Source organism: Nyctibius grandis, chromosome 6 (assembly GCF_013368605.1).
Source record: "Nyctibius grandis isolate bNycGra1 chromosome 6, bNycGra1.pri, whole genome shotgun sequence".
NCBI lineage: Eukaryota > Metazoa > Chordata > Aves > Nyctibiiformes > Nyctibiidae > Nyctibius > Nyctibius grandis.
Genome location: NC_090663.1, coordinates 59,867,846 through 59,891,511, shown reverse-complemented (window position 1 = coordinate 59,891,511; position 23,666 = coordinate 59,867,846). Strand labels below are relative to the sequence as shown.

At 39.6% G+C, this 23,666-nt stretch overlaps 1 protein-coding gene across 3 annotated transcripts in view; it reads left to right on the top strand.

The window, feature by feature from the left end:
* MANBA (mannosidase beta) overlaps window positions 1–23,666 on the top strand; it is a 49,078-nt gene that overhangs the window by 6,618 nt on the left and 18,794 nt on the right. The window contains exons 2-12 of one of the 3 annotated variants that reach the window (XM_068403661.1): window positions 498–592; window positions 1,085–1,190; window positions 3,121–3,291; window positions 5,935–6,058; window positions 8,471–8,646; window positions 11,754–11,864; window positions 17,387–17,538; window positions 17,618–17,647; window positions 18,667–18,784; window positions 22,252–22,338; window positions 22,926–23,093. In XM_068403661.1, the coding sequence (XP_068259762.1) occupies window positions 525–592; window positions 1,085–1,190; window positions 3,121–3,291; window positions 5,935–6,058; window positions 8,471–8,646; window positions 11,754–11,864; window positions 17,387–17,538; window positions 17,618–17,647; window positions 18,667–18,784; window positions 22,252–22,338; window positions 22,926–23,093 (1,311 nt within the window). In that variant the 5' untranslated portion in view covers window positions 498–524. Of the gene's footprint in view, window positions 1–497; window positions 593–1,084; window positions 1,191–2,852; window positions 2,936–3,120; window positions 3,292–5,934; window positions 6,059–8,470; window positions 8,647–11,753; window positions 11,865–17,386; window positions 17,539–17,617; window positions 17,648–18,666; window positions 18,785–22,251; window positions 22,339–22,925; window positions 23,094–23,666 lie in introns of those variants that run through there. The other 2 variants (XM_068403660.1, XM_068403662.1) reach the window with 2 other exon arrangements.

Sequence of the window (23,666 nt, the reverse complement as noted above, 5' to 3'; positions counted from 1 at the left end):
GGTTCACCTAGAGCACGTTGCACAGGGTCGTGTCCAGGTGGGTTTTGAATATCTCCAGAGAAGGAGACTCCACAGCCTCCCTGTGCTGTTTATTTGCCTCTTAACATCCTATTAGTCTTACTTTCTCCATCATTATGAGGGTGATAATGTGTCTGTTCCTCTTATTAAGTCACAAGCTGTCTTGATTTTTTTTAAATTTCCAGCCCAGTCATTTCTTATGTAAAAACAGATCCTGCTCCCTCTAGTTTGAGTATGAATGATTATAGCAAACAGGTTTTGACCTATATAAGTAAGATGAAATATTACCCAAGCTTTGCTTTAACATATTATTTCAAAGGTGAAAAGGAATCTCAGGACTAACTAAATAAAGTGGATTTTGCATTTGCAGACTGTCTGAAATAAGAAGTGCTCATCCAATGGATATTATCGTGCAATTCATGTAGTAACGCTATTCTTAAATAAGTCTTGTAATTTTCTTTTTGTTGGTCTGTTATTAGGATCCATACTATAGATTTAATGATGTGATGTACAGATGGATCTCACTGGATAACTGGACTTACAGCAGGACATTCAAAACTCCGTTTGATGTCAGGTATGCAGTAAAGACACGTCTGAAATAGTTCTGTGCCATCTTTCATGCAGAATTGCTAGTTAATCCATCAGCTCAAAATCTGCTTAATACTTTTGTATCTAATAAAACGAATTATGCAATAATGTGCAGCTGCAAAGCTGTTACTAAAGAACACTTCAGTAGTTGCTTTTTCCTATTTTTTTTTAATTGTTAAAAATTACTTATGAATTGCCAACTGAGGAAGGATAATACTTAGGCTAATTGGAAGCTAGCCCATCTGATATCTGGTGGGTATGTGAACATGCTGTGTTGCAAACTTGAGCCACTTCAGCTGTCATCTTAATTTGACTATTTAAAGATATAATGTAGCCACACTAAGTCAAACATTTTTGGAGGTAGTTGAGACAACTGCTGCTAAAGATAATGATGACATACATTTTTATATTGTCTGTCTCCTGGGTGTTGTTAGCTCTAGGTATTCTAACAGGTTTTTATGCATGTTATCTTCTGTAGAAAGTGGCAGAAAGTGAATTTGGTTTTCGAGGGAGTAGATACAGTAGCACAGATCATGATCAACAATATCACTCTTGGGAGAACAGACAACATGTTCAACAGATATGTAAGTAATGTGTTTATTTCTGAAGGTGCTTCTGTTTTTTCTTCAAAGCCCTTTTGTGCTGAGCACTTTCAGTGCATTCAAGTACACATAAAACTAGGTCCTTGGATGCAGAAAGTGTTGACCTGAGGACTGCATGTGTAATCAGATAACTTAGAAAGAGAAGCCTACTTACCTTTTCAGTAGCAGCAGGGTCAGATCTAGAGGTGAATGTGTCTTGTTCTAAATGAGTGGACCCATGCAAGAGGATCAGTTCGGCTAATAATCTAAGTCTTACTTCTTGGGATCTGTCACAGCTCCAAGAAAACGTAAGCTTAAATCTTATATTAGCTGTAAATCTGCTTGCTAATTGGTATTAGAATGGTTTACATGTGAATATCGAAATGAAAATACATGTGTTGCAAAGCCTTTGTAAATGTTTCCATACTTTTTTTTTTTTATATAGGGTTTTTGATTTTTAGTATTGGGCTTTTCATAACATTGTCTTGTGTTTTTGGGCTTGGCCTGTGTCAGCACAAGAGTAGTCATAATGGAATGATTTTGAGAGTGGCAAAAACATTCAAACTAATTTTATAGCTTTAAAATATAAAATTATTCTGCATGCTAGCATAGGGGACAATCCTTGCTTTTCTCTTAAAAGAATCAAAAAAAAGAAAAGTTAAAGGAAGAATGTTAGTGGAATAGCTGAATTACAAAGGAAATCTGGTGTCTTCATGTCTCAGCCTTTACCATTCTGGCAGGTTTTATTGCAGAGGTACTGGCCTGAGACATGAGAGTTAGATTCTGCCACCTGGGTCTGTGTGACCTGGGACAAATCACTTAGTTTCTCTGTGACTTAATTTTACCATCTGTGAAATAATAAATTTCATAGAGCTTTTATGAAATTGTAATTATTTACTATTTGGAGAGTATCTAAAAGATTGCCAGTAGCAGGCCCTGTAGAATTGTGAAGTGATATTATTTTGCACTTATTTCTGTAACTTCATTCTGTCTCAGATTGTAACAGTTCATGAAATGGCCTTCACTGTAAAACCAGAGTGAACTGTATTAGATTGAGTCTCGGATTACTGTGACCCAGACCTCTGCTTTGTTCACCTCTTCCACACGACAACTATGTCTGCAGGAAGGACTCTGTGAAGGCTCTGTATGGGGGATGCTATTTGCTTTGTAATTTTCTGCTGTATGCTACAGACGTAAGCGATGTTAGCTGGGCTGCTCACAAGTTGGAAAAAATTGCCAAGACTTGGCTTGTCACAAAGGAACACTGAAGAAGAAATGGGTATTAAGCCATTGGAACCATATTATCTTGATAGCACGGGATAATTCCGGAACCGACTGTTTATCCTTCAGCCACACTGAGGGGGATTTTGTGAGCCAGTGAGGAAGCCCCCAAATGCTTAATTTGGTGCTGGCATAGAATATGTGTCTGTACATTTTGGGGATGAGAGTGCAGGTGGCATGAAATACAGCTTTGCAGCATGCATGCAAAAGGCAGCTCAGTGCTTTGCAGTAGATAAGCTGGCAGCACAGTGGGAGTTGGAAGGACTCCTGTATAGACTAGCTTTCTGAGTTGGAACAAGGTGTCTTTCTAAAGTTGCAGATGAGTTCTGAGTGAGGAAGGAGGGTAAAGATTCTCTTGCCGTCCTTGTCCTTCAAGCACTTCTTTGTACAAGCAGTGCTGCAGCCTGCAATGGGGGCTCAGCATGGGGAAGGTGGTTTGCCCAGAAACATCTCCTTGTATCTGGAAGGTTACTGTGTATTTTCTTTTTTCAGCTTAAGAAGTAGCTTTTATTTTCCTTCAAAACCAGAGACTGTAGTTCAAATGCCTTTGAGTAATACATGTATGGTATTAAAGTCCCAATGTAACAGTGATTATAAATCTCATAAATAAATGTCAGTGCTATAATGATTTTGTTCTCTTTTCTTCACCTAGAGCTTTGATATTACCAGCGTGATCAAGGAGGTCAATTTTGTCGAAGTCCGTTTCTTATCAGCCGTTTCATACGCAGCAGAGCAGAGCAGATGTCACAAAGCATACAGCATCCCCCCGGCGTGCCCTCCACCTGTGCAGAAAGGAGAGTGCCATGCTAATTTCATCAGAAAGGTAGGGGCAGAATTGTCTGTCTCTGGCTTCAGGCTTGGAAAGAGGAATGCGCCACGTGCTGTCCTTACAGATGTATTCTGAAACCTGCAATGTCATTTTATAAGTAGGGCATATTTTTCATTGCAGCTTCCTTCTCCTGTCCCCCCCAGAAACCTGTAATCTAGCATGTCGATAATACAAGAGCCATAAGAAGGCCAGGCTTCATATCTAGGTGATAAGAATGTTTAAAAGGCTGTTTTCATCAAGGAGTCAGCAAGGACACTTGCTGCTAAGAGAGCAGGATAACATTGGGAAATGTATAATCATTACATTTTGATCCACTGTGTGGGTTTAACAATGTATGCTGACAATAGGGTTCACACTTGCAAAGACCAGTGTAGATTGCCAAGGCTGTAAAAATCTCAGCCAAGCAGCTTTGTGAGTGTTTACTGTGCTCATGTGCTGTGATATTTATACTGGGCAGCTCTGGCATGTCCTGAGAAATGTTATCTAACAGAGGACCTGTTCTCATCTTATTACAGTGTTGTGAAGTGTGACTTATAAGTACATATTCAGTAAAAACAACAATGTAATATACAACGAATGAAGCTCAGAAAAACTCTGATTTAAGAAATGGCTTCATTGCTGTTAAAACTTACTCAAGGCAAACATCATTTGAGTAGCATCTCATATATTTCTGATAGCTTTGCAGCAGCTAGAGACAATGGCTAGGTGGTCTTATTTTGGAATATCTCTTTTTGTGTGTTTTTGCATATTTGTCTCCACTTCAATACCTTGCTTGTTAATTATTTTTAATCTCTTCAATGAAGTCCTTTTAGAGCCTTCTCAAAAAATGACTGGAATCCTGTTAATCTAAAGCTGGATGTGATTTCCTTTAAAATTTATTAATGGAAAGATGGACTCCGTGTCGTCCCGGGAAGATCCTTCAGGATTAAGATGTTGTCTTTATTACTGCTTGCTGCTGCTTTTATTTTCACTACATTTTAGAAAGTTGATGAATTCTTCTGAGGCCACTGTGTTTCTTAGAAATCATTGCAGAGAGGAGCTTGGAAGGAAGAAGGCACTTAAACAGCTGTAGTGTTATTTATAGAGCAAAAATGGCCAGGAATGATTTTATGCTTTACTGAACTATACCTTTAAATTTGTAAGAAAGTACCCTAGTGCTTTTCCTTAAAGGAGTTGTTTGACTGTACTTGGAAGCTGCTCCAGACATTTCGAGAAACATTTTTAGTTCCAAGTATATGGCAACAACAGCAGCGATGTCACCTTTAAAAGTAAACAAACATACTAGGACATTGCTAAAGCAAGCTGGCTGCTTACCATCTTAAAGTAATGGAGAGCTGTTTACACGGTTGAGGTTCAGTATTAAATGCCGTAAACGTATCTAAATCTTAATAAGAATTTGTGGCAAAACACAAGCCTTTCACTGGTAATATACTTCAGTGATAGAAGCGTATTGTTCTTATGACATACTGTTTCTGATAGCGGTCTCTGCAATATTATTAGTGAAACCTGACAATCTGTCAGTGATTCATTTGTTTATTTTTTATAGAGGGAAAATTGCTTTCAATCTGGCTTGTTTTCTAAGAATGTGTTGTCCCTGTTTTTACACTTGAAATAGGTACAGTGCTTGCTTCCTGGAAGGCTCTTTTGCAACTTGATAGGCGGGCAGGCTGACTCCAGCGATGCAAGGGATAGGCAGGACTTGTGCAATGTGGTTTGCCAAAATTAGTATGCCTCGGCTGTAAGTTATTAGTCTCTAAATTTAGAACTGTAGGTCACTCTACAAGACTTTAAGGAGATCTGTTGTATTTGCTTTGGGGGCTGGGGCTGTGTGAATCTTGGAGGGCAGCTGAATAGATGTCTTCAAGGGATTTGTTAACTAGAGGTCTGACTGGGTTTGAAAACAGCTAAATGGAAAGCAGTGTAGGTACTACTTTGCCTGACCAGCATTTTATAATTCTGACAGTTATTCTGATGTTAGAACCGGAACTAAGCTATTTCTCAACCATGTTTTTGTTCCCTTTGTTTTTTGTATGAGAACCATAAAAAAGGGGAGAAAGGGTGAACATGACTGAACTACACAAATGCACCAGACATACGCATCTCTTCCCTTGTAGTACTCTGTGATGTTATAACAAAAAATAGGGGATAAAGTATTTCAGATATACCCACGATTTTTAATTTGGTATTGTTCTTTTAGAATGCTGTAACATTTGTAACTATCAGTTTTCTGCTTACTTTGTCTTTTAGGTATACAATTAAATACTGACATTACAAACTAAGGTAGTTCAGAGCTGAATTGAGTACCTTGCTGGCTTGTTTTTTTGATCTTTACCGTTTTTTTTTTTAAGGGGTGAGCTAAGTGGTGTTTTGCTCTCTCACTAATATAAAAGTTTGCTATACATGGATGTTTAATACAAAATTGTATTTTTTATATAATAAAGGTAGTAGCGGCACAGTTCTGGTTAAGAAATAAGAGAAAAAATACTGTAGGCTCTTCTGGGTTTATGGAAATTGGAAAAATTCTTTCAGTGCATGGCAATATTTTATTTCTAGAGAGCAAATAATTTTTATTTCTGGCATAGCATCAATGTCTGTGTGAAAAATAGGCAATGGTAACATAATCATTCTGTATTCCAGGAGCAGTGTTCATTTAGTTGGGACTGGGGCCCTTCTTTTCCCACTCAAGGAATCTGGAAAGATGTTAGGATTGAGGCCTATAACCATTATCACCTGATTTACTTTTCTTTGACTTCTTTCTTTGGTAAGTTGTGTAATTACTTTTTATTGTTGTTTCACCTTTGGAATACAAACCATTTTCTTGTTAGGCTCAATTAACTGTCAGTTTAGGAAAGGTTCTATTGTTTTATTATGACTTTGAGTGTAGTGCTTACCACAGCACACCCTTTTAGGTCTTGAAACAGTACTTCAGTACAAACAATAGTGATTTAAAATGTTAGAATTCAGAATCTTTTTTGGCTTGAACATCCCCAAATGACTGCAGAAATACATGTAGTATAGCTGAGGTTAGCCCCTGTTCTCCTGTTTTTAAAAATTTCTTTTTTATTGGCATGTGTTTTCACTAAGACTCCCAATAAATACATCTCACTTTTGTCTCAACTCCATTTAAAACAAAGGCAAAGCTGCTATGGGAATTTAGTTTTGTGTTGGGAAGACAAACGCACAATGAGCAGAGTTTCAAGAGTGCTGAGTTTTCAGGACACAACATGAAGTCTGAGAGAGAAGAGCAGTTGTGCTATGCAAGAATAATTTGTCAAAGCTTCCATTTGAGAGGGTAGCCTCCTGCATTCCTGCTACCTAACTTACCTAACCGGTTTCCTCCCTTGACTTGGTCTTTGATTTTCCTCTCCTCATTGCAACTGAACAAAAGCAGTTAATTTACTTTCTGTAAACAGTAATATGCCCCATTGTACACCACCCGCATGCTTTCTTTCTTTCGCTGCCTGTTGAGCCCAGTCTTCAGTGGAGTAAAGGCTAGCACGTGAGTCCTCTGCACTGGGTTGAATTTCAGCCCTTGGGAATAGAGATGTTGTGTATGAATAAAAGAGGAAGACGTCACTCCCTGGCTGCTTTTAAAGCTTCCTGAAATAGCTGCAGGTCTTAGCTAGAATTAACGTGACTGGAATTTCCATGGAAAGCACCAGCACAGACTCTTGTGCGCTCTCTAAAATTTAGTTACAGAAAAAAAATCTTTTCTGGTCCCTCCCACATTCCCACAACTCCACCTTCTGGTAGGTAAAGTCTTGCTCTCTGGGTAAGGGGAGAGAGCAAACCTCTTTCGTTCAGCTGAGAGTGGTTTGGAACTAGAGCCAGAGCTTATTAGTATTCAAACATAATAACATTTGAAAAATAAAGAGTAAATGAACAACTTGAATTTAAGCTGCCTATGCAGTTATATTGCTCATCAGATTTGGTGTCATAGCCTTTTGACCACTGAGTCTGTAAAAGACCAATTGTTCTTGATTTCTGTGCCTAGACCTCACAGTTCATGCAGTTAAGAGTGGGCTGGAATTTCTATATACCCTTGGAGGGGAGGGAAGATGCACTGTAATGGCAGACCCTTGCGGGGTGGGGTGGGTGGTTTTTTAAGCCCTTCAACCTTTCTGAAAATTGGTCTTCCCTGAGTAATGCTGGGTGTAATAAAAACTTGGGAACACATTCATTGCTCTTCATTCTACAAAAGACAGTGAAAATCACACCAGGGCTGAATGTCATTCTTTGCTTTTGGAAAGAGCTCTCTTTCTCTCCAGGAGGAAGGAGAGCTAGAATATATACACGAAAAAGAGAAAGTAGGTGATTAGTGGTTTATGTATACAAAATGTGTCTTAGTTCTAGTTTTCTTTGTTTTCTGTTTTATTTGCTTTTGCTTAGATAGATGTTCATCTGTAAGATTTGAAGTACAGGATTAGCCAGGCTATGTTTGTAGATAGGCAATTTTATTGCTGAAGTTAATGGGAAATTTACACATTAATCTTGAATACCCTTGACCCTGGCTTGCCTTAATCAGTAAGTTCTGTAAAGGAGAGGACCCTTTGAGGTAACTGCAGAGAGATCTCAGGGAAGTCATTAACTTGTTTCCTCCACCACACTTCAATGGCAGAAGGGACGTAAAGATACAGCCCATCAAGTCTAGACACAATGGGCCCAATTCATCCCCAGCATAACTCCATTCATTTTGTCTAGTGACTCTGGGATGAATTCGGCTCATTTTCTGTTAATACTGTTTTTGTTTCATCAACAAAAGTGATTGTACTGCCCTGTGATTACGATCTTTCCCAAAGAGTACCATGTTCATACGAGTGCTGACTAAAAGCAAATATAATGTCTATGGGAGCTGGTGGGAAAAAAAATCCTTCCTAATGAAGTGGCTTTTGTACAGAACTCTGAAAAACCTCTGGATGGCTTTCGAATATAAAAAAGAGAGAGTATAAAACATAAATCATATTGCATAATTATCTCCTGAGTCAGCAAATGTAAACACAGATACCAAATGCACTAAACAAGGTTAACTTTGTAGGTCTGGTTCAAACACAGCCTGAAAATTGTTAAATTTAATCTGAGGTGTTTGAATTGTTTCTTTGATGAGAGATCATGTTAACTAATAGCTATATAAACACAATTCTTAAATTCCCATTTTTTCTTCCCCTTCACTTAGTAAAGAGTACTCGGCAGTGGAGTCTTGAAATCGAGTCTATTTTTGATGTAGTCAGCTCCAAGCCAGTTGCAGGTCTTGTGACTGTAAACATTCCCAAATTGCAAACACAGCAAACATTCAGTGTGAAGCTTCAACCTGGAGAAGGCAGCATTGTGCTGCTTGTAAACATCAACAAGGTAAGGAAGTGTGTGTGGAACCCTAGCCAACTGCAAAATGTTTCCCCTGGTTTCCAATGTGTCTTTCTGCCTCTGTGCCAGTTTTCGGCCCCCCTCCCCTTCCTTTCTGTGTTCCTGACTTTAACAACAGTTCTGTACTAAAAACTGATGTCCGTGGGGCTATGTAGCTCAGTGTCAAAAAGATTACGGAGCCTTTCCCTTACTGCAAAACAAAAAGATCACGTTGTCACCAGCCACTGTTAAATGAGCTACTTGGGTAGATAACCTTCGGATAGCCTGTGTCACTTCACTTCACTGGCAGTAGGTATCTTGTCTCCCATGCTATTGTTCACTGGTCTGATTGGAAGTAGAATATACTACAATATGCATGGTCTCCCAGGAAAGAGAGGAAACATTCCTCAAACCTCTCAGTAGATACTCTTCCAGGTAAATAAAAGCAAAAGAGCCCTATAAAGAACTTGGACTGGCAGTAAAGTTGGTGGAATTTTGTGGACTGGTACTTCCTTACGTTGGCTTGTAGTCCCTTGGGTAGACAAAACTCAGGAGGAATTTTAGAGAGGTAAAGGATGCTCTAATGAGGAGAGAACTCACCTGAAAAATGATGAATTTTGTATACACCCCAGTGATGAAAGAGGAAAGAATTGGCCTGCTTACCTTCAGAGGGTGTTGGGAAACTATCTGGGGGCAGGCTTAATTCACCAACGTTATTTCACTTCTATAGAATTTGTTTTGTTTGTGTTTGTTTTAGAAACTGTTGAGTTTTGTCACACAGGTGCAATTAAGAAAAGATATATAGACTTGAGAGATTAAGAAAAACAGTGTGTCTGTTCTAATTGACAAATAGGTGGGTCTCTTGAATTAGGCAGTGAGCCCAGAGTGGCAAAACGAAGCATGAACTTTGTCTTGGCTTCTTGTTCAGAGAGTAGGGCCCTGGTAGAGCTGACTGTGCAGAACTGAACCTGACAGCGGCAGGCCCAGGCCAGTGTGCAGGGTGGGAGCCCTGGCAGGCACAGCGGCAGCCGCAGCTGATGGTGTTCTCCACTGGAACCAACACCGTAACGGCAGCTGCCGTCTGCTTCACTGCCACAGGGCACAGTTAGATTTGTGGGTGAGCGATGTGCTGTGAGCAGGAATTTGAGGCTTCTGACAATTCTGGCAGTTAACAACGTTTGAGGGTCTGCCCTCAAACCTTTGTATATTTTACTGGCTCTACTGATTTTCTCTATGGCTGTGTAACTGCATTTTTTTCCCCATTTTGAATGTGTTATGAGTGTATTCTCAAGTTCTCTTGTCAGTTACTGGAGTGGAGAAAAAGCATGTGTTAAGGGCAAGCGGGGTATTTATGTTCTAGTATGCACACTCAGTGAGTTGCATACTTATGTGCTTTGTTTTATTTTCACACGAAAGCATAAAAGCATACAAACATGATTTTTGTTACAGTTGTCATCTGACACGCAAGTTGCATGAGCGATTACAAATATCCAGTTTCATTTAAAACAATCATTAGTCTCTGCTTAGCCTTTTCAGGGATTACATTAAGCAGGCACTACAATGTAAAACTTCACAAAAGATTTTGGTTTATTTAATTGCCCCACCCCCCAACCTCAGAAGAAATCTGTCAGTGGAGTATGGCTGTGAGTTTGTGAGGAAGCACTTCCTTCAGAGCAGAGCCAACAGCGTTTTATTATTTTGTGTTTTTTTTTTTAATTTGTACACAAAAGGCTTTGCTGCATGAATTCACATCAGCTGATTTTCCGAGAAGCCCTGCAATGTGTTCTCATGTATCGATGAGCCTAACGGAGCCCTTACTCTGTACAGACTTGTGTGGTGCATGTTAAATAGTGAGACCTCGCCAGAAATTTATTTCTAGTTGAGAGCTTATTGCAGATTATGTTGCGAAGTCAGTAGGTGTTTGAGTGGTGCGTATCACCCGGGATGTGTAGCAGTCTTCCTGCAATTGCCACAGAAAGTGCTGTGTTGCTAACATGACAGCATTTTGCTTATCAGCTAATGGTGACCATGGGGATGACATCATTAAGGGCCAATGAGACGCTCCAGCCGTACCAGGCAGCTGCAAACGCTCCCTTGTTGTTGAGACACACGCAGATTTTGCGCTTCCATTTGTATCCCTGCAACACAGACATTAGTACTTCTGCACAAGCAGTTATGATAATTCTGTATCAGGGAAGCTGAAATGTTAGCAGATATATTCGTGATTGTGTCCAAGTATGGCTACAGCAAAACATATTGTTGGGCAGCTCTCTGGCCTCATTTTATTTGAAAAGATTGAGGCACTCCTTACATGCCTCTATTCAGTGCTGATCCCTCCATTGTTTGGTTGCATGCATTATTGCTTGCTTTCCATGATTTTTGTGTTGTGCACTCAACTGGCAAATGTTGGCAATAGGATTGAGCAGCAGAAGTAGGCTGCTGGAATAAAGATATAAATATTACTCTGTGACTAGAAAAACAATAAAATTAAATCATTCTGTCATCCCAGAGGTAGTTTTTTTATGTTTGTAAAAGTTATAGAGTACTAATGATGTGATTAGGAAGCATAGAGAAAAAGCAGAAAACGCTGAAAAGAAAGAATGAAACTTATAATTTGACTTAAAAGCTTGACATAAGTGAAGCAGTCAGTATGGTCACGTATTACCAAAGTCACAATTGAAAAGTGTCACCTCTGTATTTTGAATGCTGTGTGTGTTAGGTAAAAGGTCAATGAGAGGAGGGGTATGATACAGAGGCTAGTGAACGATGTCTGCTCCTGACACGGATATTTGAGTTTTGAAGGAATATTCTGTCAATGTACCTCAGCCGAGGGGTAACAGCTAGACGTGCGCATGCATGTGTATGTGTGCTCATGGCCTGTTATGGACACAAGATGAAGTGAGAGTCTGGACTTCAGTGGAAGAAGTCATACTTCTCTCTTTAAACAATTTTCACCTCAGAGCTGCAGCTGGAGAGATCCCAGTTACCATGGCTCAGCTGAGGCACATAAACTCATTAGACTTGGGGTAATTCACTCAAAGATAGCTGAGCCCCTAGGTGCATCTTATACCTTGTTTTATAGATGTTGCTTTGACTTTCTCTCTTACGTGCTCAAGAGTTCCACAGTGGAGGCTTGGTGGCCAAATGGACATGGAAGGCAAACTGGATACAACATGACAACAACTTTCATCATGGAGGCAGGATACCAGATTGAGAAATTTTCAAAGGTGAGCACTTCAGCTTGATTAGAGCTGGCATTGCACTGCTGCTGTTAGGACATCTCCTCTGCATAGCAGGTGTCTTGAGCTCTTGAATGTTTTGCTGGATTGTAATATGCATGTAAAAAAGCTAATGAGAAACTAGAGGTTTTTTTAATGTCACAATGTATGTTTACCTGTTTTCTGGTAGCCTTGCTTGTATGGATGCCTTTATTTGCTTTCAGACTGGAAAATGGCTTGCAGTTAGTTGGAAACCTCAGAAAGGAAAATATGTTTAATTCTTAAGTTTTGTATCTTATGAAAAAAAGCACTTGATATGTCATGCTGGTGTTTTTGTATCATGCACTGAAAAACCCTTTTAGATTTCTATAGATTATGTGAAGGTTTATTACTGAGATTTTTTTTGTTAATTCAGTTTTTAAAAAAAATTGTGGGATAGACATATTCCTAAAAAGCTAACATACATTCATTTATTAGAATGTGATAGATGTGCTTCAGGTTTAAGAAGAGGTAACATCTTAAATGTGACCATGAAAGTAATATTCAGGGATATTTGCATAAGTGTTCCTGCAACACACTGCCTGTATAATTATCTGTTTGTTTTTAGTAAGGAGCCTAGAAGAGGTAATTTTCAATTGTCCATTGAAAAAAGAATCCTACAAATTAACTGGGCTCCTTATGCCATCAACATGTGGAAACAACCAAGGAAATTTACTCATTTATTAGGTGGTTCTGATGTGTACTGCTTCACTAAAAACTAATCTGGTCTCCAGACATCTAAAACTGCTATTTACTCTAATACTTGTTCATGTGAAAAATCCTATGAAAAGCAGTAGCTTCTGGAGCCCTAGTCTTTATAGGGCTAGTGCTTAGTTTGATTATGAAGTCATAATTCTTTGCTATTATTAGCTATTTAATTTTGAAACAATTAAAAAGCCACACCAAATAAACAGAGCATATTATGCTTGGAAAAACTGGTTGTAGGAAATGTGGCTATAAAGCCTGTAAAAAGGAAAATTCTGTTGTTACTGTGTGAAAACTGCACAATGATAGGAAAACTAATTGATTCCACTTGGGTAGTTGCATCAGGATATTTCATAGAGCCCTGTGGCATATGATCATAGGGACTTCATGGTCTACAAAAGATATTCAGAAGCTGCTTCTTTTTTTTTTCCTCCTTAAGGGGAAAGAGGGGGTAAAAAAGCAAATGCACCACATAATGAGCATTATAAATTAACCAGCATGTGAAGCCTTTACAGATTTATAGTGTAAAGTCTAGTCATCTTCATGTGTTCTGTGAAGCTGGCTTGGATTCTGATAGACACACACCCCACCACCACCTCCCCCTGTCCTGAGCTGTACAAGTGGAAAAAGGCTCCATATGCAGTTTTTTCATGTTCTAGCACAATTTGCTCACATGTCAGCAGGACTGAATAGCAGCGTTCATATGGCTTAATAAGAACTTTGAGTAGTTCAGGAGATGCAATCGGGGATAAATGTTCCTGAAAGTTGTTCTGTTGTCTGCCTAGTACTGTATTCAGGTGGAATACATTTCCCTCACCCACCTTTCTTTTTAAAAAGAAAAAAAAATAGGGGTGAGACATTTCAGAAGTGGTTTGTCTGCCGATGAATATCTACGTAACTTTGGACAGGCAAAAACTAAAGGGCAAGAACTGTATATGTGAGAAAACACAGCTTGGTCTTATGTGAGATTGGGCTACCCTTAGCTTGAACTACTCTCTGGTTTCTGACATGTTGGAGTAGTCTCCAAAACATTAACTAATCCTTTGGGAAAATTTCTGGGTAGCCTCCCAGTATGTGCTTGTGGGAGCTCTGTAGAGCTCTAGCCAGCCGTACTGGGGTCCTCTTTGGCTGAGGGAAGTACCTACTCGCTCCTGTTGAGAGCAGCAGAAAACCAAAACAGGATAAAGCCAGCATCCAGGACCGGGTTGGTTTTGGTTTTGTGTTGTTTTGTTTTTCTGTTTGAATACTCTGGTTTAGAGTTTGTTTCTCAGGATAATGTGAAACAAAGTCATAGCCAGAAATTATCTCAGAATGAAACTGGTTTTCTTGAGGGAGGGTCTATCCAGTCCTGTTTGCTATTGGTAAGTTGCTTTTCTTCTCATCATGCCTACATCAAGGAATTTATTACTTCTTTCATTGCCTCATGAGGCATTTCTTTGCTTTTAGATTCCATTTCCCCACCTTTCTATATGCTTATTTCTTCAACACTGTGATCAGAGTTTTTTATTTCATGAGGCTGTTTTAGTATTTGGAAGATCTTAACCTCTATCTGTCTTTCCCTCCTTCCCGCTACACCCTCTTTCCCCCCCTGGCCTTTTAGCATGACTTCCAGAAGTCATTCCTTTTGGCTTTGTAGTTTTCACACTGCTTTCATGCTGCGTGCTAATTTGTTAGGTCACTGGGGCGTTCTGTGATCTTATTTCAGCTCTAGGCATCTTCATCCCTATTACTTTTCCTACTGCTAAATCTGGGAATGCCAAATGTGATCCACAGGTCACTTAACTGGGTACACAGCCTTTGTATGCAACTCAAAAAGACGGGTATCTGTTTCTTAATTGTGCACAGAACCAGCCGATTGGTCTGTGGTGGCTACAGAGCCTCTTCTGTGTACTCCAAGACTGAGAGAAACATTCAGTCCTCAGGCAACAAGGTCAGTCAGAGAGATTTCAAGGTGGCCAAGGTCTTGGTAGCCAGAAAGGCATGTAACCAAGCATGCCAGGTGCTGGTTGGCTTTGCTTGCCCTTCTTTTACCCCACAAGGAAGAAGGATGCTGTTGTAGGAACAGGAAGAGGTGCTGTGTTACTGGGCAGGCTCCTGGGGAGCAATGAAGTGGGAACACAAAGGCACTGAACCCTGGAGGCCTGGGAATGTGAGATGGGGCTGAGGAGCTTTTACCCTTGCTAGTGCTGTACGGGTGGTCCCGGCTGGGTGTTTCAGCCTGTCAGATTGCCTCAAATTTGGCCAGTTGCATGAGTTCCACTTGAGCATGAATAAAGCAGTATCACATTACTTCTGTCAGTAATACAAATACTCCATTATAAATGCACTCTGAGATAGTTCCAGCCTGCCTGATGACATCCATTTAGAGGACCTCCCAGATACTTTGGGAGCCCCAACTACAAATCCCATTCCATTTGTGCCACAGAAAAGGAGCTACACTGGAGACTGAGGAGTTTTTTTCCAAGTAATTGAATTCTCTGGAGGAAGGTCAGAACTTTTTTGCTAGTTTAATACTCATAATGTAGTTTTTCTTTTGTAGCTTTCAGTAGTTAGGGTAACCATCAAAGTTGTATGAAATCTTGGTTATTTTTTTAGTTCAACTTCTCATGTTAAAATAAATGTGCGAAATTCTAGGAATAGGTGTAAAACTCCTGTCCTAAAACTAAGTAGTTCATCATGCTGGTCTATATTCAGCTGACCGAGCGTGCAACAGGATCACAGTAGAAAAAGGGCAGGGCACACTCTGTCCTCAGCACCTGTATGTGCACAGAGATATTGGACAGGGAGTCCGAAATGCCCTCTCAGTGGTCTGACTTTGTAGTTTTTCTCTAGCTGGGAATTTGTTTCATAGTACAGATGCTGAGCCCCACTTGCCACTAACTGACTGTTGTCCCTGGGGCAACACTATAAAACACTGCAGGACTTGGGGTGAGTCCCATTTTTTTTTTTTATTCGTTCAGTTTCTATGTTTTGGTCATTGCCAGGATGCAGAGGGGTTTAGTTTGAGATCCATGATCTGCAGTCTTCACTTGTGCATCTAGTTTGTCATGTGCATTGTCTCTGTCCAGGTGTTTAATAATGGTCCAGTTGACTAAGCACCACCAAAGAGGAAGCAAAAAAAGCTGTAATTTTCTTTGTCTTCTCTACCACTAGAAATAATTTTGTCTATCTGTTTGATTTTTGATAAGCTGAAAGTTTAAAAAACACATTCCTGTGGTGGGATTAGTTATTTCCCATTTGAACTTCAGCCTTGTCTGTTGTGTAAAATAAAGGATTACATTTTATCTTAAAGACAGATATATCAGTTGCACTTAACTAGGTTAATTTTAGCCTGATTTATTGACAGATACTTGTCTCAACTGTATCTTGTGGCACAGAGAGAACAGGCTGTACTCTACAAGCTGACCTTTTGAAAAGGTATAGCAAACAGTCATTTGAGGGAGGAGTAGTTACTGTCTTAGGGGTGGGCTAGAAAAAATGAGGTTCCTGCCCTCCTCAGCCAAACTTGTTTCTTGGTGTGGGTTGGCTGAAATATGCTATTAGCTTTCCTTCACTTTATTTAATTTTCCAATTATCTCCCTATGACAAAAAGCAACATGTACCAGAAGGAAAAAGATTCTTCTTTCTGGTCTACATAAGTTGAACTGGAACAAGGATATAGGAGAAAAAGAAGTCTAAAGCCTCCCTGAAAGAGGTGTTTTCTGTAACACTTTGCAGCTGCGCAGGAGCCTAACATGGTAGCTGCTCCACATCTGCCCCACGGCAGGTGGGGAAGATGCCTCTACAAATAAGGGGTCAGTGCAAAGTATTACTGCAATCAACTAACTGCTGTCATGACTGTGGCACTGACTGTTTATGTCAGTGCAATTGGGATACCTCTTAGAGCAGCACTGTTGCTTTGACTGAAACAAAGTCCCAGCAAATGTCCGTAATGATTTCTTGAGAACTTTCCTTCCACCTGCAGCAGAAAGGAGGAATGTTTTCTTTTTTTTTTTTTTTTTTTTTCCCAGCATCTGCAGTACACAATACCACATATTAGGCTGAAAGGGTAGCTGTAAAAGTTTGGCTTCTGTTTGAGATGTGCTTTTATCTGGGATGACCTTTAATACCTTACATAGAGTTAGTGGTTACTTAGTTGAACTGGTCTCTCTGAAACCTTATTGCTGATCATGCTGTTCAAACACAGCTGTGATGGGCAGAGGGCCCTTCGCTTCCAAACCAGCATTTTTGTTTGCATGTGTATCTTTTTCTCTTTAATTGCTACACCTATTAAAAAAGCATCATTTAAGGGCAGCAAAAGATGATGATTTTGCTTTTAGTGGATGAACCTGGTAAGCTAGGCATTCAGGGACAAGATGTACAGCTGAGCTCCTGCAGTCTCCTGTAAGGAGAAAATTGCAGATTAAATGGTGATCTCTGATCTAATGCAGCCACTGCATTCCTCTCTGTTTTGACTGAATTCTGCAGCAAGTGAACATGCACCTGTCTCTTACACATGTATATACACTTGCACATACACATGCTCGTTTGTGCATGCTTTCTCTCTCTCTCTCTTACTATGATAGTAACTTTCAAAAGTGAACAGGTTTATCAGAAGGATTTGGTTTAGCCCCGTTACAGTGTGTTTTAATCAAGCAGGAATTTAGAGATGAGACCATGTCTTTTGACTTCTTGACAAATTCCAAGCTGTTAGTGTTCAGTTGAATCCCTTTTGTAATGGTTTTCTTTATTTACTTTGTTTTAATTCATTTTTGTCTGCTTTAAACCTAAGTTTCATGTCTTCACAGGCCTATTTTCGGACAGTAGAACTTGTTCAGGAGCCTATTCCTGGGTCACCAGGTCTGAGTTTCTACTTCAGAATCAATGGCCGACCCATTTTCATTAAGGGCTCAAACTGGATTCCGGCAGATTCTTTCCAGGACAGAGTGACCTATGACACGTAAGCCACATTTGATGTTCTCTAAGGAGAAAGAATCATGTTTTCCTCCTCCTGATTCTCTATCCACCTTCTATCAAAGGGTGGCATTGTGGAGTGGAACTCTTTCAAGGTAGGACTCTAATTGTTGTGGGTTAGAGGCCTCAGAATTAGGGCTTAATTAACTTTAATAGATTTGAGTGATGTTCAAGGCATGTAAGTGCAATAACTGATGGAAAGGTGGTGGTTTGCTGTCCACAGGTTACTGGCCTTTCAGGTATTTTTAGGGATGATCCTCAGGCTGTTCGATCCTATTGCTTGGGACATGTTCAGTGGTACTCGGAGGAAGTGCACTTCAGCCATGTCCTAACTCATCTTGTGCACGGAGACATAAGTGCATAATAGCTTGGCTCTCCCTTTTTTTCCACCTCTGGTCCAGGCTTCTTGGATTTCAATGACACAGCACCCCGGAGATGCAGCTGGGATGGGGACAACACTGTACTTTGACTAAGCTTTGCTCTGGGTAGTTGGGGAACCGGGAACAGCAGGGCATGCTGTAGTGTGCATTCACATGCAATTTAGAGGCTTCCAGCATGATTAAGGAAAAATAATGGAGCCTGAATCCCTTAAAATGAGATTCATAGTCTCAGTCTTTCTCCTCCCCATCTCACTCCCCCTCTTCTCACTATGCATTGTGGAACTTGGGAAGAGAATATAGATTTCTGAACGTGTTTAAGAGAGTATTTGAAATCAATTGATTGATATTTAAAGCAAGTAATATCTAAGGAGAAAAGAGCAACCTGATTAATAAAAATACAGTATTTCCAAATCTGGTCCTGCCAGTACTTCTGTAAAAGCACTTACTTGCATGTGTCACTCCATCTATTTCATAAGTGTTAACAGGACCAAGTAACATTTCCTGCACAAAAAATTGCTTTTTGAGAGCTCTGTCCAGACATGCAGGCTTAAAAGGTATCAAAATAGTCTGGTTTCTCTCAGAGTTACAAGTTTTAGATTGGCTGCTAAGGATGAATGTTTGGGGTTGTGGTGGTTGTTGTTGGGTTTTGTTTTTTTTTTTTGGTATAACCTTAGAAATTCCTAAGTGATACAGTTTCACAAAATTTGTATAAATCTTCTTTTTGTATTTGACAGATTATGGCTACTCTTGAAGTCTGCAGCAGATGCTAACATGAATGCACTTCGGGTTTGGGGAGGAGGAGTATATGAACAAGATGAATTTTACAATATTTGCGATGAACTAGGAATAATGGTAAAAACAATAAACACAGAACACTTATTTAAAAACTGACAAGAACTTGTAAATAAAAATCCACTCTAAATGAACAATATAAGAGAATTAATACATAAGTTTTAGTCATCTTTCCAAAGGATATGGTAAAGTACCAACCTGAGAAGTCAGATCAACCTTTTTTTTTTTTTAAAAAATTTATTTTTAATTTGAATGGTTCCTGATTACTGAGGCTGTCTGTTGAAACTAGAAATGATATTTTGGAGACTTTATATTAGAACCCCAGCTTGTATTTTCCCTTGTAACTAAGGCTACAACTCTCTTCCTCATTCATCCCCATGTCCCTTCTCAGCCCAGAATCTCCCCTTCATCTCCCCCTCCTTTTCTCCTCACTGTCTTTTTCCCCTCCCCTCTCTCTTACATTTCCCCAAATCAGAGCAACAGGTCCGGGACTTTAACTTCTTGTCTTCTATCTCTTTTCAGACCAAAACTCTCATCTTTATATACTGTACCTCTCTCCCAGTTCTACATTTCCTACTCTCTTGGGCAAAAAATGAGAGAAGAAATGAACATCTGAGGGACTAGTACTAGTGATGTCAGTTAATGCAGGAAGAAGATGTGTACACTAATAATGAGCACGATGGAAGAACTTTTGTGGACTGTAGGCATCAACAGGGACTTGCAACACTGAGTCAAAAAGTTGTGAAACAAGTAGTTCATGGGAGGGGAGTTACTCACAAGATCGAATAATATTTTTTCCATAGCAGCCAGACTGTGGGACCCTGTAGCGGTGTTTAGGGCTTACTTGTGTGAGAATAGCCCAGCTGAAGAATCTGAGTGTTTGAGTATATGCCCCAGACTGAGAGCAAAGGCCTTGCAGTCTGACCTCAATGAGGATTTAAGGCCTGCTGTATTCGAGGTTTGTGCTTTCAGCCACCTCTTATCAAAACACCAAAGAAGGTAGTCATGCTTTTCTCTGCTGTGGAAATGGATTTCATTTCTTCTAAAAGTATTTTCTCCTTTATAGCAATAGCTGAAAAAGTTTGGGGTTTTTCTGGTTCAAACTTTTTAAACAAAAATATTTCACTTGGTCTGAAGCCAAGCGTGGAAGGCCTTATGCAAAGGGCCATTTTGAACAAGCTGTAATTGAGTATAAATGTAGCTGTAAGGGGAACACCTGCTGCAAACACTGGTAATCCTAGATGAGTACCTTTGATTATATGAGCTTGGAGGCACGTGTTAATAAGTTTTGATGAAATAGTGACTAGATGAGTGAAGGCCAAGTTGCATCTGGTATTAAAATCCAAAGAAGTGTGTTTGGCCTTATTCTACAGCATAAAAAGCAGGGAAACAGAATTGATACCTTGCTGCCTTCTGCTGTGTGTGCTTGAAAAAAACTAAAATATTACATCTATTTTAGTCATCTGAATGAGTGCCCTGATTTTCAGGGCTTCTGAGCACTGACAGTTCTTTCATTTTTGACACTAGGCACCTAAGTAGGCCACTTAGATCTGTGCCTGTACAGTATTCAATGCAAGATTTAGATCTTATTTAGCAGCCAAAATAGCAAGTAGATGCAGAAAATCAGACCCTTATTCTGGAAGGGGTAGTGCTGGAGGCTTTTGGTTTTGTTTCTTCTGATGGTCTTGCAAAGGCTTAAAAGTGCATTAGAGTCAAACTGTGCTTAAGGAAAAACAGTGATAGCTCACTGAGGGAAATAGCGAGATGAAATTTCTTTCAGTAGAGAGTTTTGACTCTACACAGTCACTGAAGGATTCTGAGTGATTCTTCAGCAATAGCTTTGCTTTTTTGGTACAGTGCTAGGAGTGTAACAATTATTAATGGATCCATTACCTCCCACTGTCCTGTTCTCTATCTTCAGTTTTCTTAGGGAATGTACGCTGAAAAGATTTATGGAAAGGTATGTTCTCACTGCAAGGAAAATGCAATTGTATGAGGAGCTGGTCTGGCTCCCTCCATCGTTTATTTAGTATGGTATTCAGAAAAGTGTAGTCTCCTACAGACTCCTTTGGGTTAATGTGCTCCTTCAAGAGATCTTTCCATTAACATTTGAGATAGAATATCAGGAGTCTCTAATTTACAATAATTTAAAAAACAGAACAGGTAAAAAAAGAAATCGTACCCATCTCATTTGGCTTCTTGCTTTCCCCTTCTTAGTAATTCTTTTCCTTCAACGTACAAATGGAGTTCATTGTTGAATTGAAAGGCTTGATGTTCTCTGCTGGTATCTACTTGATCTTTCTTTGAAGAGAAAGATCACTGTGCTGTTAGAAGTTCTAGTTTGTTTCTGCCCCTCTTACTGGACAGAATTTGGTCTTTTTAAGATCAGTTTGCACATTTGCTATGGAAGCGTTTTATTAGCAAGTACACTTTAACATCTGTTAAGTTTGCTTGATACCATGTCAGAAGAATTACTGCCTCTTTTTAATAAGTAATGGGGATTTGGTGTTACACCTGCAAAGTAGTAAATACAAGTTGTTCTGTTCAGCTGGAGATTGCCCCACATTCACATTTGAGCAGTGTATGGGATCTAATTATTCCATTGAAACTTACTAAACTCCATCTATTGAGAAATATTCCACTTATCAGTGAAGGCTGTCAGGATCTGATTCCTAAGGGTAAATATTTTGTAAGGCTGATATTGAGGAAAACCACAGTGAAGTATGCACATGGTGAACCCTGTGGAGAATGTGATTGTTTTGGTGGTACTTTCCAAGAATAACAAATAGAACATTTCAGTTTAATTCTTTTTGAGATTGTCCTGGTTTGGCCCAAACCAGGCCAATTAGTCTTAGAGAAACCAAGGTCACTGCTAAATTCCTCACTGCTTACGAGTGAAGAGCCGAAGGGGGGTCGCACCTGCAGGGAGGAGCAGACGGGGCAGGTGGCCCAGAATTGACCAACGAGGTATTCCATCCCATACACGTCATTCTCACTTTCCTATTTATCACTAACCCACCACCTCCTGGAGGTGGGGCCCAGGAGGGATGGGCCCTCCTGTATCCCACTGATTGGTACCAGCTTTGCCAATTCTCCAGTTAAAAGCCTGCAGGTGTGATGGCAGGGGGAGCTACTGCATTTTCCCCTCTGCCTGTGCTGGGGGGAGCAACTCTGCCTGAGGAGGATTACCAAGCTCTCGATCTAGGTTTTGTATATATTTGTATATATTTGATTATTTCTATTATTCTTATTATACTCTTTTTCATTACTATAGTTTATTAAAACTGTTTTAACTTTCCAACCCATAAGTCTCTCTCCCTTTTCCCTTTCCCTTAGGGTGGGGGGGGAGAGGGTTAACAGAGAGCGTCTGCCACCAGGTTAATAGCCAGCCCAGCTTTAAACTGTGACAGAGATAAATAACTTCTGTGTGACCAAAGGATTGTGCATCCCAATAACCATGTATTTTTCAAGTATGTAGTATGTTTTGCTAACAGATTTCTTTTTGTTTTATTTTCTTTTCCCCGTAGATTTGGCAGGATTTTATGTTCGCATGTGCGCTATATCCAGCTGACCAGAATTATTTAGAATCTGTAAGAGCAGAAGTTTTTCATCAGGTATTTTGTCCATGTGTCGAAGCTCTACTTCCCATTACCTGTTTTTGATTGATTTGACTGCGTAAGTTAGCTTTCCAAAAATGCCTATTTGGACATGTTTGTTAGTGTACCTTTATGTAGGAGGTGCAAAATGTAACCTTCCTAAATCCTCTTTACCTTACTTGCAGGAGTAGTCAGTCAAGCAGAGGTACAGGCCTTCCTCATGTCCAAACTGCCCTCTTCTCAAGGATGTTTAAGAGCATTCCCTGAGAGTGATCTCTAATGACTGCAACATGCTTTAGCACAGAATTTATCCTTCACATGTGGCTGAGTAGATAGGGATTGAGGTACACATGTGCATATGGTGGATATATGTCAGCATATTAAAAGTTTGCCCCTCTGTAAGTGTATATTACAAAAGTTTGAGCATTGTGGAGAGCTGAGGAAATAGTGAACAGTGTGGATGAAAACAGGAGTTGTAGGCTCGATGTATGTAACATGCATGTGGATTTGTAATTCAAGTAGTAATAAAGTGATTTTAAAGTATTTATTTATTTTTTAAGAGAAGCAGTTGTGCTTGATTTCTAAAACTGTAAGTTGTATTTCAGCTAAGACGTTTAAAATCCCATCCATCAATTATTCTGTGGAGTGGTAACAATGAAAATGAAGCAGCAATTGCAAGCAACTGGTTCTCCATACCTTATGCTGACAGAGAACTCTATATCAAAGACTATGTGATGCTTTATGTGAAGAACATCCGAGAAATAGTTCTTACTGTAAGTGACCTCAAGAAACTGTATGGGAATATGGCTCGGCAAAAGGTTTTAATATTTGCAATTTGAGCAACTTGGAGTTTCTTCTTTTTTTTTTTTTTTTTAATCCTTTTGGGAAATGAAAAACAGCACATTATTGAGGAATTGTACTTTCCAAGCTTTTGTTAAACAGCTCTCTAAACTCAAGGGTTATCCTCAAAGTAAAACAAACCAAAAAATTACTTATGTCTTTAACACTTTGTGATACATAAAGCAAGACCTGAAAATGTAGTGGATCTTGCTTCTTTTTTCCTTCCTATTTTTAATACCTGCACAAATGCCTTCACTTCCAATGGACAAAAATCAACTTGCCCATTAATTAATTAATCTAGATTATCAGATCTCCTTTATCCTGATTTTGTTGAAGGATACCGTAAGAAGGATTTAACAACCTTCAGGCCTTTTAATAGCACTTGAAGAGAATCATAAAGATGTTAATTCTTCAGTGTGCTCTTCCAGTATTTGACTTCAGTTTTTTGGTTTAAGTGGGTTGAACAAAAGCTATGCTAAACATTGTCCTCATGCTGTGTAGTCATT